Consider the following 19771-nt stretch of genomic DNA (forward strand, 5'->3'; position numbering starts at 1 on the left):
ACTATCGAGTGGCATACTATTTCACTTACTGTACATCGATAGCAAGGCTCAGCATTCTTTTAATTCAATAATAAAACACCCAAGTTGGAGGTCTATGAGCCAGTCTACATCAGGGGATCAGAAGCGAAGAAGGTCAGCAAATCTAAATTCCTCAGTGTTATCATTTCAAAGGACCTGTCCTGGGCCCAGCAGGCAAGTGTGATTATGATGAACGCATAGCAGCGCCTCAACTTCCTTAGAAGTTTGCTAAGATTTGGCATGACGCCTAAAACTTTGACTAACTTTTACAGATGTGTGGTGAAGAGTATATTGACTGGTTGCATCACAGCCAGGTACAGAAACACCAATGCCTTTAAACAGAAAATCCTACAAACTGTGGATATGGCCCAGTCCATCACAAGTAAAGCCCTCCCCACCATTGAGCACATCGGCACAGAGTGTTGTCACAAGAAAGCAGCATCCATCATCAGGGACTCCCACCATCCAGGTCATGTTTTCTTTTAGCTGCTGCCATCTGGAAGAAGGTAGGGGAGCATCAGACCTCACACCATCAGGTCAGGAACAGTTATTAACCCTCAACCATCAGACTCCTGAACCAGAGGGGATAACGTCACCCAGCTTCACTTGCCCGATCAGTTAAACAGTTTCTACAACCTACGCACTCACCTCAAGGACTCCTCATCTCATGTTCTCGATATTTATTGCTTCTTATTAAATTATTATTATTTCCTTCTTTCTTTTTGTTTGTTGCCTTTTGCACACTGGTGGTTTGCCCTTTGGTACAGTCTTCCATAAATTCTATCATGGTTACTGGATTTATTGAGTATGCCCACAAGAAAATGACCTTGCTTCCATCATGAGATTAGAAGTGAGGATGTACATGTCGACATGCTTAAGGCAATGGTTCTTCTATTCACTATTATAAAGCTCCAATCACAATGTTTAAAATAATATCCTCATGCCAAACTTTTAAATGCCAGATCAAATATTGCCAAGTGATCCCTTAGATTACTTTACCTTTGGGCATTAAAGAACATGATTTTCCTTTCCATTCAAGAAACATTTGTGGTTTGGCTAACATATGCAGCCTTAAAAGCTGGGTGGCACGTAGCGTAGTGGTTAGCACAACATTTTACAGTACAGACGATCATGGTTCAATTCCCGCCACTCTATGTAAGGAGTTTGTACGTTTTCCCCATGACAGTGTGGGTTTCCTCCAGGTGCTGCGGTTTCCTCCTAAAGTCCAAAGACATACTAGTTGGTAGGCTAATTGGTCATTGTAAATTATCACTTGATTAGGCTAGGGGATTGCTGGGTAGAGTGATTCAAAGGGCCTATTCCTCACTGCATTTCAATAAAATAAAAGTCAGAAGGTTCATTCTGGATACCAGATAAGAGCTTTACAATTAGAACATAAAACATAGAACACAGAAATCTACAGCACATTACAGGCCCTTCGGCCCACAATGTTGTGCTCTAGAAGCTGCCTAGAATTACCCTACCCTACCGCATAGCCCTCTATTTTTCTAAGCTCCATGTACCTATCTAAGAGTCTCTTAAAAGGCCCTATTGTATCCGTCTCTACCACCGTCACTGGCAGTGCATTCCACATACCCACTACTTACCTCTGACATGCCCCCTGTACCTACTTCCAAGCACCTGAAAACTATGCCCCCTCATGCTAGCCATTTCAGCCCTGGGAAAAAGCCTCTGGCTATCCACACGATCAATGTCCCTTATCATCTTATACACCTCTATCAGGTTACCTCTCATCCTCTGTTGCTCCAAGGAAAAAAGGCTAAGTTCACTCAACCTATTCTCATAAGGCATGCTCTAAATAGAAACTGACAATTATAATTCTCCAAAACTTTACCTATTTCATCATCCTTTTCCAGTTGGTCCTCGGACTCTTTTACGCGATTACAAAAACACTGGACAAGATGTGTTTCCTCACTTTTTCCCATTGGTGCACCAAAGCTACTGTTGATCCTTGATGCACATTCTAATGTACGTGATTTTACCAACGATATAAGTGATTGATTCAATTTTTGCTCGGCACCTTCAGGTAAGATGTACCGAAGCATTTTAGTGGTGAAAGTGTGTCCAATGATAGACGCACACTTAACAACCACCTGTTCGGTTGTGTTCATTCTGTCAAGCTGAGCTAATGCAATACCTGTAACAAAAAGAAAAATCCATTTAATTTTATGAAATTATGCGTTATACACTGCAATATAATGGCTTCATTGTATAATGGCTGTCTAGGAAAGCACCATCATCATCAAAGATCCTTACCACCCAGGCCATGCTCTTTCAAATCAGCACTTTTATGAATCATATGGCTGTGGTTTGTAGTTAAATCTCTTTTCAGTTTTGATGGAGCCATTGCTACATTTGTAAGTTGCTTGCCACAGACTAGGCACAAAGGAATAGGACAACTTGGATCGCTAGTCCATGTGAAACCCCTTGATAAGTAGCCTTCATTGTAAAGATAGACTTTTTCTGTCTATTGTTGCAGTAATGCAGTCAAATGACTCAGAAGATTGTAATTCTTCCTCATTAACCTTTTCAGAATTGTTCATAGGCCTCAGCCTAGAATCCTCCTCTCTCATCTCGCACCTATTTGGACTGTCTTTAGAATGAAAATTTGTATCCAATGTTCTACTACACTGGTAGAGCTTTTTCACTCCCATAAGTCAATTGGCGTCGTGTAAGGGGAAGTAATTCAGGAGGGAGAGGATTCAATCAGGTAACAACAGTCCTACTGCACACTGCCATACTGGTCAGAGAGACCTCTAACGAGATTGCTAATGAGGCTGCTTGGTCACTGCCCACCACTGCAAGCGTCTGTTGCTCAAAGTTCAAAAAACAATGCTTCTTTAAAATCCCAATCTCACGCAGAACCCTAGGGTACCGCAGAACCCCAGTTGAGAAATTGGTTGATCTCTCATCGATCCTGTTATAATTACTGTTTTATAGATTTTTTGAGTATACCCATGGAAAAACAATCTCAAGATTGTACGTGATGACATACAGTGTCTATAAAAAGTATTCTCTCCCCCCCGCCCCCGAAGTTTTCATGTTTTATTGTTTTACAACGTGGAATCACAGTAGATTTAATTTGGTTTTTTTTTGACAGTGATCAGCAGAAGAATACTCTTTCATGTCAAAGTGAATACAGACCTCTACAAGGTGATAAAAATTAATTACAAATTTAAAATACAAAATAATTTATTGCATAAATGTGCACCCCCTTTAATACAGTGCACTAAATCATCACTGGTGAAGCCAATTGTTTTTAGAAGCCACATAATTAGTTACGGTGTACTAGCTATGTTGAAACCTGTGTGCAGTCAAGGTGTTTCAGCTGATTGTAGTGAAAATACACCTGTGTCTGGAAGGTCCAACTGCTGGCGAGTCAGTATCCTCGTAAAAACTACACCATGAAGTCAAAAGAACACTCCAAGCAATTCCACGAAAAGGTTATTGAAAAGTACAAATCAGGAGATGGATAAATGAAAATTTCCAAGTCACTGAATATTCCTTGGAGTGCAGTTTAGTCGATCATCAAGAAATGGAAAGAATATGTCACAGCTGTAATCTGCCTAGAGCAGGCCATCTTCAAAATCTGAGAAGGGGACTTAGCGAGGGAGGCCACCAAGAGATCTATGACAACTCTGGAGGAGTTACAAACTTTGGTGGCTGAAATGGGAGAGACTGCACATACAACAACTGTTGCCCCGGTGCTTCACCAGTCACAGCTTTACGGGAGGGTAGCAAAAAGAAAGCTACTGTTGAAAAAAGCAGAAATGATTCACATGAAATCTTGGCTAGAGTTTGCCAGAAGGCATGTGGGAGACTCTGAAGTCAGATGGACAAAGGTTCTATGGTCTGATGAAATCCAAGTTGAGCTTTTTGGCTATCAGACTAAATGCCATGTTTGGCATAAGCCAAACACGGTACATCATCAAAAACACACCAACCCCACCGTGAAGCATGGTGGTGGCTGCAAAAGAACTGTGACTTGGAAGAAGATTTGTTTTCCACTAAGACAATGATCCCAAACATAATGCCAAAGCTACGCAGGAATGGCTTAAAAACAACAAGGTTAATGTCCTGGAGTGACCAAGTCAGAGTCCAGACCTCAATCCATTTGGAAATTTATGGCTGGACTTGAAAATGGCTGTTCACTCACAATCTCCATGCAATCTGACAGAGCTTGAGCAGTTTTGTAAAGTAGGATGGGGAAAAATTGCAGTGTCCAGATGTGCAAAGCTATTCACACAAACTCGAGGCTGTATTTGCCGCCAAAGGCTCATCTGCTAAATACTGACTTGAAGGGGGTGAGTAATTATGCAATCAGTTATTTTGTGTTTAATAATTGTAATAAAATTTAGACCAATTTGTAGAAATTTATTTTTACTTTCACATGAAAGAGTCTTTTCTGTTGATCAGTGTCAAAAAAAAGCCAAATTTAATCTCCTGTGACTCAATGTTGTAAAAACATGAAAACTTCGAAGGCGGGCAAATACTTTTGAAAGGCACCGTAAATGTACATTGAAAATAAAGTCTACCTTGAACTTCGAAGAACCTGCAGAAGGGGAGAATATTAAAATATTAAGAAGAATCCTATAATCACCCTAAAATTGCTCCAAATTTAATTCTGTAACCAATCTAGTTGCAGTAAAAATTAAAAATTGATACAAAAGACATTTTGGTGACAAATTCATGCCAGGAACCATCCTTCCCCTTTGGCAGCACTTACTCAGATCATATATTATACTTCAATTATATATTTTCAATTAAAATGTGCACTCAAATTAGAAACAGGATCTTTAACTGTGAGGTAATGACTTTTGCATAAAGATGCAAGCAATATCTTTAACAATCAGCATGTTAAAAACTGTAATAAAAGCTCCTTCCCTCCACTGGCCTGCAGGTTACTCTTGGGAAAGGTGTAGCATCTGATTAGCCCCCAGTCAGGGTCACATGAAGCTATGGAAGCATGGTGGATGGTCCTATGAGCTGGTTATGCCACCACTGATAACAGGCAGACAACCTCTGAAAAGTATTGAGAATGGCTGGGGTCACCCATCTTGTAAAGACTCTAACCCGAAGATGACGATGGCAAACCACTTCTGTGTGAAAATTTGCCAAGAACAATCCCGGTCATGGACAGACCATGCTTGCCCACGTCATATGACATAGCACGTAATGACGATGAGAGTATAAAATTGGAGGAATAAGCATGCTTATCACTAGGTGAGGGCCTCCATTGGTCAGAGTTGACTATGGATATTGCATCCTAGCTGTCTAGATACGCAAGCCTGGGAATGTTATACCACTCACTGAGTCACACAAATTAAAGTGTGTAAGCTCAACTGTGAGACTCTTAAGCCACCATATAAATATAATCCTGAAGAAAGCACAACAGTATCTCTATTTCCTCAGTACTCTGTGGAGATTAGGCATGTCATCAAAAACTATGGCAAACTGCTATAGATGTGTGATGATGGTGGGGGCTGACTGGCTGCATTATGGCCTGGTATGGGAACTCCAATGCCTTTCAGTTGAAAATCCGATAAAAGGTAGTGGATCTAGCCTAGTGTATCCATTTACATTTGCATCTACATGAAACGTTGCTGTAGAAAAGCAGCATCCATCATCAACGACCCTCACCCCGCCCCCCAGGCCATGTTCTTTTCTCACTGCTGCCATCAGGTCGAAGGTACAGGTGTCTCAGGACTCGCATCACAAGAACAGGTTCAAGAACAGTTACTACCCTTCAATCATCAGGCTGTAGAACAAAGGGGATAAACTACACTCATTCAAGGACTCTTTTATCTTGTTATTTCATGCTTGATATTTATTTATATCTGCATTTGCACTGTTTGTTGTCTATTGATCCTGTTTACAGTTACTGTTCTATAGATTTGCTAAGTATGCCCACAGAAAAAGAATCTCAGGAGTGTATGTGGAGACAAACTCTGATAATGAATTTTACTTTGAACTTTGATCTTTTAAGCATGGAAACAAAATCCTCAGAGAGGATAATTTGCCATTAAGAACTATCATGTTCTTGAGGCAGGCTTGCACTTCAGAAGTATCTAGTTTTCTATTATCTTTTCCGAGAAATGAAGGAAGTGGATCTCCAAGAAGACAACAAAATTTAACTGACTCAAAAGACTGAAAATTTGAAACATCAAATTAGAGTGCTCAGTGAGAAAAGAAATATTCTCAGACACCCTTGCCCAGGCGACCCAGCCAGAGTTGATAAGGCACGGGCTTCTGTCCAAGCAGTATCGGACCATAGGTCACACCTCTTGATCCAGAGCCATCTTAATGGCCCCCGTAATGCCAAGGAAAGAGTAGGTTCTGCAGAGCCACCAGATAGCAAAACCTCTACACTTCACTTCTCTAAGGCTCCCATCATGCCATCTACTCCTGTCCCTGGCACTCCTTTAACCAGCTTTTGGTATTTGGCTTTCTTACTCAAATACTTCCCTAATCGGGTCTTCCCAAGAAACTGTCATTTCTACAATGTCCACCTACTCTGAGGTTGCTGACAAAGTGATGCCAGGCCTCAGTGATGAGGATGCGATGAAGTCAGAGAACTTTAATTGCTAGCCAAGATAGACTTTCAGTTGCCAGTCAGATGCAAGCCTTCTGGTGACCTGGGCCGAGGCTAATAAATTTTTATGTAGTTCAGCAAATAGGAATATAATTCTGCTTCATAATACTGGAATGGATTACTTTTTGTTTCACCTAGCAATCAAAAAGCAAGACAGGCTCATTTTCTTTATATCTGTACCTATAAGAACACTTGTTTTATTTCTAGCTACTAATCGTAGACAAACCTTTAAGTGTCAGTGGAATGGTAATTTCCTGCAGGTTTACCATTTCTCCAAGCATGCATATAAACTGCTGATGATCATACTTTGCATTGTGTTCCAGCGCTGTCACTTTTCGACATTTTTGTATCTCCATTCCACTTGTCTTCAATTTACCTTTAAATTGAGAAATTATTCCCAGAAAATAAATTAAATGTTTAATCAGACAGAAATTAATTCAATCCCCTGGACTTTGATTCCGAATCACTTTACTGTGAGCGGTCCTTAAAACACTTCTGGAATCCAAGAACTCACCTCTTTATTTGAGCAATAGTGTCTTTTAGTTTGCCTATCCTGTGCTGTAATTGTTTTAATAATATTATCTCCATAAATCACTTTTGCAGTCACTTCTTTCACCAGGACATCCAGAGCTGCATCTACAACTTCTATAACCCTGAAATATCCCAAAATACACACCAGAACAGTTCCTTCGTTAATGGATATGGTCAATAGAGTTAAAGCACAACTGTTTTCTTGTCATCTGTGGTTCTGTAGGTTGTACTTTGGCCTTTGAAATGGAAGGCTGTGGGGCCATCCAGAGCACAAGAGTCTACCAGGCATTCTCAACCTGATGCCCACAAACCCACTGCTTAATGGTATTGGTTTATGGCATAAAGAAAAAGGTTGGGAACCCCTGACTAGGCTAACACTCCAATGTAATTCCAAAGATAGATTGTGCCACAAAGGCTGTATTCTTTCAACCCAATCTGTCCTTTCATTGAGATGTAAATGATCTCCAGGTGAACTAACATCCAGCAATATCTGATTTCTGCTTCCTAAGGGCTTGCAGTGCATAAACATTCTGCCTGTTTCTTATCCCATGAACCAATTAAACTTTATTTAAACAAGAACTTCTGCAGATGCTGGAAATCCAAAGCTACACACACAAGACGCTGGAGGAACTCGGCAGATCAGGCTGCATCTATGGAAATAAATGAACAGCCAACGCTTCTGGCTGAGGCCCTTCTTCAGAATGGAAAGGGTAAGACAACAGAATAAAAAATTGAGGGAGAGGAAAGAGGACAGCTAGAAGTTGATAGGTTAAGCCAGGCAGGTAGGAAAAGTAAAGGGATAGAGAAGAAGGAATCTGATAAGAGAGGACAGTGGATCATAGGAGAAAGGGAAGTAGGAGTGGATTCAGGGGATGTGATAGGCAGGTGAGAGAGCTAAGAGGCCATAGTGGGAAATAGAAGAAGGGAGGGGGAGGAATTTTTTTTTTTTTTTTAAATCAGAAGGAAATATCTATATTTATGCCATTAGGTTGGAGGCTACCAAGATGGAATCCTCCATCCTGAGGGTGGCCTTATCATGGAACAAGAGGAGGCCATGGGCCGAAATGCCGGAACAGCAATGAGAATCAGAATGAAAAGGTTTGGCCATCGAGAAGTTCCACTTATGGTGGATGGAATGGAGGTGCTCAATGAAGCAGTCTCCCAATTTATGACAGGTCTCATCAATATAGAGGAAACCACATTGGGAGCACCAGACACCATTAATGGCCTCGGCAGATTCACAGGTGAAGCGTTGCCTTATGCGGAAGGATTACTTGGGGCTTTGAATGGTGGGGGGGGGGGGGCCGAGGAAGGAAGTGAATGGGCAGGTGCAGCGCTTTGGCCACATGCAGGGATAAGTGCCGGGAAGGAGATTAGTGGGGAGCGACAAATGGACAAGGGAATCATGGAGGAAGTGATCCCTGTGAAAAGCAGAGAGATGGGGGTGAGGTACAGATACGTTTGGTGGTAGGATCCCTTTTGATACGGCGGAAGTTGTGGAGAATGATGTGTTGAATATGGAGGCTCATGGGGTAGTAGGTAAAGACAAGATGAACTCTATCATGTTGAGGCGATAGGACGATGGGTGAATGCAGATGTTCAGGTAGTAGAGGAGATGTGGGTGAGTGCAGCATCAATGGTGGAAGGAGGGAAATGCTGTTCTTCGAGGAAGAAGGGCATCTCTGGTGTCCTGGAAAGGAAAGTTGCATCCTGGGAACAGACGAGGTGGAAATGAAGGAACTGAGAAAAGGGAATAGCATTTTTACAGGAGACAGGATGTGAAGAGGTATAGTTAAGAGAACCGTGGGAATTGGTAGATTTACACAAGATGTCGGTTGACAGTTTGTCTCTAGAGACAGAGACAGAAAGATTGAGAAAAGGGACGGAAGTGTCAGAGATGAACCAAGTAAATTTAAAGGCTAGTGGATGTAGAGGCAAAGTTGATGAAAGTGGCAAAGTTTAATTTACTGGTGATAAACACTTTAGGTCAACTCCAGGCATCACAAGATACAAAGTTAAGTTCAAATCTTTTTTTCTCTCTTTCAAGAGAATTGATGATAATCAGCACCTGTGTGGTAAACCTGCAAGTGAGTTCTTTAGCACCATTAAGCAAATTCAAATTATGGCCTTCAGGAATTAATGTCAAAACTATGTGCTAAACACAATGTCAATTTAGTGTCTGTTTCTGCAAAGTAATTGGCAAGATACCTAAGAAAACGGAAAGCCTGATACTTCATCTTTAATAATATCACTATTTAGCAGTTTAGAAAAATAAATCTGTATACCATGTCATAATCAGTTTACATGACATGCAGCATTTAGAAATTTGACAGCTGACATACAAAAGAGCACTATGAATATGGAACAGGAAAAGACATTTTTACTCCTTGAAGATTCTCTGTTCATACAATAAAGTCATGGCTGAACTTCCACTGTACTGTCTTGATTTCCGTATAATCTCGTTTATCAAGGTTTTGCTGTGCAGAAATTACCTGCATTAATTTACCATTTAGTCAGTTTTCCGATTTTGCTCCACAGTTTTGACAATGGTATTAATAATCACATAATGCATCAAATTGTGACAGCACAAAGTGGAGAAGCCTATTTCCACTTTAACACCAAGGGTAATAATACTTTTTTTCAACCTTAAAGGAAATGGTACGCAAACCTTTGGGTTCAGATATGTACATGGGCATGCTCAGAGCTTTCAGATAGTATACAAAGCCTATGTAGTATCACATGTTAAATTCTACTACATATGTAAGCCCCATGACAGTACTGAAGCCAGTCTTCATTAGAAGGTCTGCTTCGAGGCTCCAATTTGCCTGGAGCATCAAACTTATCTACCTTTCCCTTTGTAATGATTCATCAAGCAACCCCTTCCAGTGCCTCCTCCTCTGCCCACCCCACTGCCAACCCCTTCCTTTCCAGTCCTGATGAAGGGTCTCATCTCAGAACAATAGTACATTTCCCTCTATTGAAACTGCTTGACCTGCTGAGCTCCTCCAGTACTTTGTGTGTGTTAACCCCCTCCAATTCTTCCTCTCGCTCTGTTCTAAAAGTCCTTTCCTTGAAATAGCCTGTGTCAAAGTGAGCAGAATTTGGCTCTGGTCTACTTGGATTTTCTGACTGCAATGTAACCAAGAGACATTACCAAAAAGGTAGGTTAAAAACATGTACTTTAACATTTAAAGAGGATGCTGTCCAAGTTACATGCCATCTTGGACAATGTCTCCCATCCACTACATAATGTACTGGTTGGGAACAGGAGTACATTCAGCCAGAGACTCATTCCACTAAGATGCAACACAGAGCATCATAGGAATTCATTCCTGCCTGTGGCCATCAAACTTTACAACTCCTCCCTTGGAGGGTCAGACACCCTGAGCCAATAGACTGGTCCTGGACTTATTTCCTGGCATAATTTACATATTACTATTTAATTATTTATGGTTTTATTACTATTTAATTATTTATGGTGCAACTGTAACGAAAACCAATTTCCCCTGGGATCAATAAAGTATGACTATGACAATTTAAAATGGAGCTGGGAAGACCACAATAGCCCTGCTGGTTATTACCTGGTGTGAGCTGCCTTTCCCACCTAGCCATTGTCTGACTTATCTGAAAATCACTGCCAGAGCCTAAAATTCTTTCATCTAAAGGCATTTCAGTCTCCAACAGGAGTTTCTGAAAATGTGGAAGAGGACCAACAATCAAGTTCACAATCTGCATAATGGATTCCCAAAATTTCATGCAAATCCAATAATCACCGTTCAGCAGAAGTTATAATTCCACTGCACCGCTTCTCTTCAAAAGATTTTATTCTGCATTATTAAACTGGGCAACTTCAAATACAAACACGAGAAAACCTGCAGGTGCTGGAAATCCAAAGAAACACATACGAAATGCTGGAGGAACTCAGCAGGTCAGGCAGCATCTATGGAAAAGACTAAACAGTCAACATTTCAGGCTGAGACCCTTTATCAAATATTCAGCTGTGGAATAGTGCCCCAGCCGGCTTCAATGTGCACTGTAATGTACTATTACTCTAATCCCTCTATCATGAGAATTTACTTTTTTTTCCCTTTCTCTGACTTGATTCATGTGACTGAAAGAAGGATGAATCACGTGGTAGAAATCGATTCTTCCTGGTGTAAGTAAGTACAGCATCACTCTCATCTTCCTCCTCCTCTTCTAATGGTTCCAAAATTATGAGATCACTGTTATAGAGACTTCTGAGTATTTCTTCGCAGTAGTACGGCACTCCGTAGCTACGTTCCATCAGCAATCTGTCACCAGAAAATAAAGACAGACAATGGCTACATCAAATACAACATCATTCATTATCTGTGACATTATTGAGTCTTATCGGTCCTTCTAAAATTCCGTAGGACATGGAGCACATCACCAGTCCTTAAATCCTCCACTATAATTTTTTCTTTAGAATCAGATTCAGGATTAATATCACCGGGATATGTCATGATATTTGTTGGCTTTGCAGCAGTAGGACAATGCAATACATATAATAGTAGAGAAAAAAACTGAATTACAGTAAGCATATATATATATATATATATATATATATTAAATAGTTAATTAAATAAATAGTGCAAAAATAGAAATTAAAAAGTAGCGAGGTAGTGTTCATTGGTTCAATGTCCTTTCAGAAACCTGATGGCAGAGGGGAAGAAGCTGTTCCTGAATCATTGACTGTGTGTCTTCAGGATTCTGTACCTCCTCCCTGATGGTAGCAATGAGAACAAGGCATGACCTGGGTGATAGGGGTCCTTAATGATGGGCACCACCTTTTAGAGATATTGCTCCTTGAAGATGTCCTGGATACTATGGAGGCTATTGCCCAGGATGGAGCTGACTAAGTTTACAAATCTCTGCAGCTTATTTCACTCCTGTGTAGTAGACTACCGTTCCCATACCCTACGGTGATGCAGCATGGTAGATCTGTGGAAATCTGAAAGTGTTTTTTTGGTGACATACGAAATCTCAAACTCCCAATGAAATATAGCTGCAGTCGAGCCTTCTTTATAGCTGCATCAACATGTTGGACGCAGGATACAGCCGCAGCGATATTGACGCCCAGAAATTTGAAGCTGCTCACTCTTCCCATTTCTGATCCCTCTATGGGGACTGGTGCGTGCTTCCTGAATTGGACCATTACATAGACTAATTTGACAGAAAATATATAAATCGGTGAAGTTGGTGCACTAGAATGAAGTACAGACTGTGTTCACTACTCATGTGGAGCAGCACGGTAGCGTAGTGGTTAACACAAAACTATACAGTGCAGGCAACCTGAGCTTAATTCCCAGTGCTGTCTGTAAGGAGCTTGTACGTTCTCCCCATGATTGTGTGGGTTTCCTCTGGGTGCTCTTATTTCCTCCCACAGTCCAAAGACATACTGGTTTGTAGGTTAATTGGGTCATTGTAAATTCTGCTACGATTAGGCTAGGGTTAAATCAGGGGTTGCTGGGTTGTGCGGCCAAAAGGGTCAATCCCACATGGTATCTCAATAAATAAATAATCAGGTTCCTTTTGTCAGAGATGGAAGAGTGAGGAAACAGATTCGTTTTAGTTCATGGAGAAGGTTGGAGGGAAGGGGGAGGGGGGGAGAGGTAGAATATAGGAATACCCCTGATGGTTTGAAACCGGGTGATTTAATGTGGAAATGAAAGTCCATGGACAAGTTAAACTTTAATAAACTTTTCTAGATGCAGAAGGGAGAGTACCCTAACTGCATCAGGGTCTGGTATGGAAACACCAATGCCCAAGGATGATAAAGTCTACAGAAAGTGGTGGATACACCCAGACCAGGGCAGATCTCTCCCCACCATTGAGCACACTTACATGGAGTGATGCCGCAAGAAAGCAGCATCCATCAGAAATTCCTCCACCAACCAGGCCATGTTCGCTTCTTGCTAATACCATTGGGCAGAAGATGCAGAAGCCTTCGATCCCACACTACCATGGTTAGAAACAGTTATTACCCTGCAACCGTCAGACTCCTCAACTGGCACAGATAACTTGAATCACCACAGCTCTGAACTGATTCTACAACCTACGGCCTCACTTTCAAGGGCTCTGCAACTCTTGATCCCAATAATTTTTTTTTAATTGCACAATTTCTATTCTTTTGCCTATTCGTTGTTTGTCATTGCTTATGTATTGTTTCTCATAAATTCTGTTGTGCTTCTTTATTTTCCTGTAAAAGCATTCAAAACATCAATCTCGAGGTAATATTTTGCAAGATGTATGTAATTTGAACATACACTTGAAATAATGCAGATTGAGCTTGTCTGTGTAATGTGTTGCTAAAATAAGATTATAGAATTTGTCCTACAGGCCGGATTACACAAATAAAAAGAACTGATGAGAAGCAGAAAGAAAGAGTGAGTTATCAAAGTTGGAGAATTGAACCTTGAAGACTGCAAGATGTGGTATTACTCCCCATAATTGCACTGGGCCTCAGTGTAACAGTAGAGACCACAGACAGATGATCAAAGTAGGAGTGGGATGATCAGAGGAAGACGAATGGAATCTCAGGGTCATTCCAATAGCCTACATGCTGGTGTTCTACAAAGCCATCACGCAGTCTCCATCTGATACCTCTGATACAGAGTAGCTCATATCAAGATCGCGAAATATACTGCACCAAACTGGAAGTAGAAGAAATGAATTCATCTAGAGACACAGTCTGGGTCCCAAGATGGTGGGGAAGGAAGAGCTGAAAGCAGTGTGGCTGCATGGAAAGTACCACAAGGCAGAGCATGGTAGAAGAATGGACCTGGCAGTCACAAGAGGAGCAATGTCTTCAAGGTGCTGAAGGGAGAAAGGCAGAGGATATGCAGCCAGTGTGGAACCTGGCTGCAGAAGGTGGAAATAGTGAAAGATTATCCACTGAATGTGGAGACTCATAAAATGCTGGAGGGACTCATCAGGCGCCATCTCTGGAAGGAAAAGGACAGTCAATGTCTCTGGCGAAGATCCTTCATCAGGACTGGAAAGAAAGAGGGCATGAGATGGCAGGTGTAATTAGGTGAATCCTATTGAGAGGGGGAGGATAGAGTGATGTGAGAGGCTGGGAGGTGATAGGTGGAAGAAACAATGATCTGAACAAGATGGAATTTGACAGAAGACAGTAGACTATGAAATAAAAGGGAGGAGGAGGAAGGTGCGGCTGAAGAGGAATGGTGAAGGGGAAACAAAATCAGGTTGGGGGGAGGGGGTTGAGGAGAAGAAACAAAGGGGAGTGGTTACTGGAAACTAGAGATGGCATCAGGTTCAAGACTACCAAGACAGAATATGAGGTATTTTCCCTCTTAAACCGTGTCTTATCTCATCCTGGGAGAAGAGAAGTGGAATTAAATTATCTGACCACTGAGCAATCTTGGCTGTTATGGAAAGAACAACAACAAAGGTGCTCAATGGAGCAATCCCTCAATAGAGTTGGAAGGTAAAGACCAGGGTAAATCTACTTGGAATTTCTAAAGAATAGAAGCTAAAAGTAGGCAAACATTGAAGCAAGTATATAGACAATTCCTTCCTTACACTGGAATACCTTTGGGCCTAATCTTAAGGAATGTAGCTGGGCATGTATAAGTAATATCAATGGGAGAGCATTCTGGAAATAGTGACTATAGTTGCAAGATGGTTATGGTAATGGATAAACGTGGCTCCAATTGAGGAAAGGCAGAATTCCTCTTAAAAGACAAATCCTGTTAAAAATAGACTGGGAGCAGCACCTCACAGGTAGCAAGTGGAAGTCATTCTAAACTGGTGAAAAGACGATATTCCAATTATTTTCATAGTGGTGAAAGGAAAATACATCCAAAGTACTGTGGGTGGGATGAGCAGTGACTGGGGAGTGAGTGACCAGAAATTGCCAGGAGATCGGGCATGACCTGTGTATGTATCATGACTTGAAGGAGACTAAAAACTGGGCGACATAGTCTGAAGCATATTTCCTTAGCAACTTTTCATTCTAAATGAGTCCTTTACTGCGTAACGTAATGTACCATCAGAATCAATTTCTGAACAGAATATTTGACCACTTTTTAAATTTTTGGGGCAGCTAACCAGTTAACAACTAACAACTGAAACTAACGTTTTTTAGGACCAATAATTAGCAAAATATAATGAAAGCCCTGATACTTCTATTTAATTTTTTAAAAAAGTTTCATGTAGATGTTTTCATTAATTCAGCTTGTACAGTATATCACCATTAGATTCCTTACTTACATCTCCAGCTCTCGCGGAATACTAATGACCCCCAAGATTTGGCAGGCTAGTGGACGGATTATAGTTGGATCCAAGCCTGAAAGCTTTACATATGAAGTCTTCTTGCTTCTCATTATCATCATTGCAGCTTGGCATGGCGGTTTCTCTACTGTGAATGGTCTCAGCGCCATGACCATGAACAAAGGGAGGCCTGCACGCATTTGCAAAATGAGCTCCCATGATGGTGTGTCAATGTATTGAACTTGGTCAATGACCAGCAGCACAGTATCGTTTGTAACATTCTACAGAGAATACAGCAGGAACAGGCAATCAGTGATTCATTTGAAAATTACCTCTAGTTGAAATATTTGCAAACAAGATACAAATGATTTCTATATAAATTATTTTATTTGAGGCTTTATGCATGCTCTATTATAATCTGATTTCTTTGATATACCTTTCTCTTTCTCAGTTATCTCCAGGGTTTTGCCAGTTTGTAAAACTCAATCTGCTAAAGTATTTACCTACTGGTACTGAAGCACCTCTAAAATTTATTTTAATGATTATACAATATTTTTACATATTATTCCTACAGAATTATCGTGTATATATACTGGGAAAGGTGTTATACATAAACTCATCCTTTTAAGCTTTAATTATCGTCATTTCAATATCTGAGATTCTGCATATAATCAATCCTATAAATGTGCTTTCATATCAAAAAGGCAATCCACTCCAGAATGACCAGTCAGGTAATAAACACAGCTTTCAGCGCAGTGTCCACACCCTGAAACAATCAATTAGAAGTTATGACTACAATACAGAGAAAACCTTTGGCGATCTCATTTGGTTAAATTACTTCATTTACTTTTAATTATTGACCACAATACATCAGTTGGTATAATAAACAATCAATAATTCTGTGTAAACACCATGATAAAGAATTTTGTGGTGGGGTGAAGTTACATCTCTACCAAAGGCTGTGCAAGGTGCTCCCTAGACAAGGTGCAGCACCTGCTTACTGACCCCCCCCCCCACCCCCCACCCTGGATCAGGGTGGCGTGAAGCCATGGGAGCAGATGATGCATATCACAAGTCCTGGTTATGCGACCACTGACACCAGGCAGACAATCTCTGAAGAGTATTGATAATGGCTTATGTCACCCATCTTGTAACTCACTGCCCAGGTGGCAATGGCAAACCACTTCTGTTGAAAAATTTGCCAAGAACAATCATGCCCACATCAAGACCAAGATCGCCCACATCATACCACATGCTACATAACGAATGAACAAATGGGACAATCATTTGGCACATCTCATTCAATAGAGACTAATCCTGCACCATATAAATATATATATATTGCTTTAATTTTACAATTACAGAGTAACATCTTATATAAGCATTTCCTTCTAAATGTGTTGATTCATCATTTCAAATATTTAATGTCTTCAAGCAACCATCAGGGCCTGATTCTAGCCATGGCATATCAGCAGCACTAACTACATCAAAAACATTGTTAAGCAGACAGGAACCAAAGCGCTCAGTACTTCAGAACCTTATTGTGTATTTGGTACGTGGCCTGAAATGCATTGGTTTTTGAAAGTTAGTCAAGCAATTACCTGCTTGATCACTGCAATCACATAATTTCGAAATGCCCTGTGCTTGGTCCTACTGTCCATGAGGGAGACTCTTTCGGAAATTGGAAACTGAAAAACAAAATGAATACATTGTACTATTCAAACCCTGCCCTAGATATCATTACTCATATCCAAATGGAATGCAGGATAGACACTGTGCTATGAGAAGCATCATACTTCTTTCGCTCTTTCCCTTGACTGACTGGCTAAGTTTAAAGATTCAAAGATATATTATCAAAGTATGCATGCAGTATACAACCCTGAGATTCATCTTCCCGCAGACAGCCATGAAACAAAAAAACACCATGGAACTGGTTCAAAGGAAACATCAAACACCTCACGCACAAAACAAGTCACGCAAACAGCAAAAAACACAGAATATAAAACATCAAACCATTGAAACAGTCTAGGAGTGTTTGTACAGTTTAGTTCAGTTCAATTTAGCTTGTGTTAGTAATTCAGGAGCCTCAAAAAATAACAAGGAGAATGCGAATGCACACCCCAACGTATGCACAACTTGAATCAACCATAAAGTAGTAGCTGGGTAGAAGAAAGTGTGACTCCTGCATTACGGGGAGTGGTGATTGTGTTATTGGAGTCAAAAAAAATTTTATTTTATTTAGTTTGTTTTCCACATAAATTTTGTGAAACCAGATTTTTATTATGTATTAAAGATAATTGTTCGGCAGTGATTTGTGAATTCCCTAAGAGCACAATTCCATGAAGCAAATTGCTGTAATGTAGGGATCTCCTGTATTCATGAAACAACTACAATATCATATGTCCGTGATAATGAATCTGACTCTGACAAATTACAAAAGAATTCTGACAAAATTAAACTTCATGGGCCTTTGTTCAACGTCCATTTATTATCAAGGTATGTACACATGATACAACTTTGAGAGTCACCTTCTTACAGGCAACCACAAAGAAAGAAACCCAATAAGAAATCATTAAAAAAAAAGAGCAATGCACTCAATGCACAGAGAGAACCCCCCCCCCCCCACCAACAAATCATGCAAACAATAAAGAAACAGCATTTGGATGGTAAGTGAGTCCATAGGCTTGAAGCCCAGAGCAGCTGGAGCAGGCCCAAGCCTCAGTTCATCGCACAGTGGAGCAAATCGCCACGGAGCTTGCAGCCATGAAGCCTGGAGCAGGCCCACAGCCTCGGCCTCGGTTCAGAGAAGAGCGGAGCAGTGAGCAAATCTACAAAGCGACTGATATATAGGAGGTGGAACACTGCTGATTATAAATGTCAGATTTGGATGGTTCGAAGGATGATCCTGATTAGCTCTTGGCTTGGATAGCTGGGATAGCCTGGTACAAGACCACGCCACCCGAATGTGAACTAGTAGCCTAATAAAATTATTTATTAACACAAGAAAGTCTGTAGATGCTGGAAATCCAAAGCAATACACATAAAATGCTGGAGGAACGCAACAAGCCAGGCAGCATCAATGGAAATGATTAAACAGTCGACATTTTGGGTTGAGACCCTTCATCAGGACTGAGAAGGAAGGGGGAAGATGCCAGAATAAAAAGGTGGGGGGGGGGGAAAGAGAGAGAGAGAATGGAGGCTAGCTGGAGGGTGAAGCGTGAAGCCAGGTGGGTGCAGAAGATCAAGGGCTGGAGAAGAAAGAATCTGATAGGAGAGGAGCATGGACTATATTTATTTTTATTATTTAGAGATACAGCACAGAACAGGCCCTTATGACTCACTAAACCACCCTGCTCAGCAACCAGCGATTTAACCCCTAGCCTAAACACAGGACAATTTAGTGACCCATTAGCCCACTAACCGTAAAGTCTTTGGACTGTGGGAGAAAACCAGATCACCCGGAGGAAACCCACTTTGCACATGGGAAGAACGTACACACTTTCTTACAGAGGACACCAGAATTGAATTCCAAACTGCGATAGCCTGATCTGTAACAGCGTTGCACTAACTGCTACACTACTGTGGTACCACATAAAGATGGTTTACATGCAATTAAGGCACTGGTGTTACTAGGAATACTCAGAAAGCTCCCTGAAGGAACCATTGGCATCCACTTGTTCAATTCCCTCAGCAATCCTAATGGTTCTGGGAATCAGAATGGTAGATTCCCATGATTACCTTTTCAACTGTGGCACCCAGGACCACAATGACGCCTGTCCTGACTTCCAAAAAGCTTGCTCTACATTCATGATGGCATAACACTAACAAGGCACCATATCAAGTCTGACAGATCTATTTCTCTGAGGAGTGCAGCTTCAGCAATAAGGTATTCCACTGGATTGAGATCTCACCTATTTGTTTAATTGCCTCTAAGATTTGCACTTGAATTGAATAGTCATAATAGTGCTGGAAACCACAGTTATTTTAAAAAATAGTACTTTCTATAACATTTGTACTTTTTAACAAACTCATGTATTTTCACACTCACTGGCAGAAAGCAATACAGCAGCTAAACTAAGTTTGTCACATTTCTCATTTTTCATTGGCCAAGTATTAGCACATTACCCACGTGATGTAATTGTTTTAATTATGTAGCCTACTAACTAATTCATTCCTATCAAAGGAATTTTCCTCATCTTATTATAAAAGTGGTAAGATTTTTCAGAGGTGCGAATTTGAATTGTTGATTCCTTTGTCTTTGCATTCACCTCTAAGCATCATTTCTTGGCTTGTTATTTAGTTTGCCTGGTATGTGTATGTTTGTTTGTACTCTAAAATAATCTGAACTCTTAG

The 19771-nt window shown here is 40.8% G+C and overlaps 1 protein-coding gene across 1 annotated transcript in view; it reads right to left on the bottom strand.

Moving 5' to 3' along the window:
- The window catches only part of LOC140198770 (adenylate cyclase type 10-like), a 124929-nt gene that overhangs the window by 53678 nt on the left and 51480 nt on the right, over positions 1–19771 (bottom strand). Inside the window, exons 17-21 of the mRNA XM_072259779.1 lie at positions 17020–17106; positions 15419–15699; positions 11240–11454; positions 6858–7007; positions 1874–2176 (exon numbers count right to left, since the gene is read on the bottom strand). Of these exons, the coding sequence (XP_072115880.1) occupies positions 1874–2176; positions 6858–7007; positions 11240–11454; positions 15419–15699; positions 17020–17106 (1036 nt within the window). The remainder of the gene's footprint in view (positions 1–1873; positions 2177–6857; positions 7008–11239; positions 11455–15418; positions 15700–17019; positions 17107–19771) is intronic.

The sequence above is a fragment of the Mobula birostris genome, chromosome 6 (genome assembly GCF_030028105.1).
Source record: "Mobula birostris isolate sMobBir1 chromosome 6, sMobBir1.hap1, whole genome shotgun sequence".
In the NCBI taxonomy this organism is placed as follows: domain Eukaryota; kingdom Metazoa; phylum Chordata; class Chondrichthyes; order Myliobatiformes; family Myliobatidae; genus Mobula; species Mobula birostris.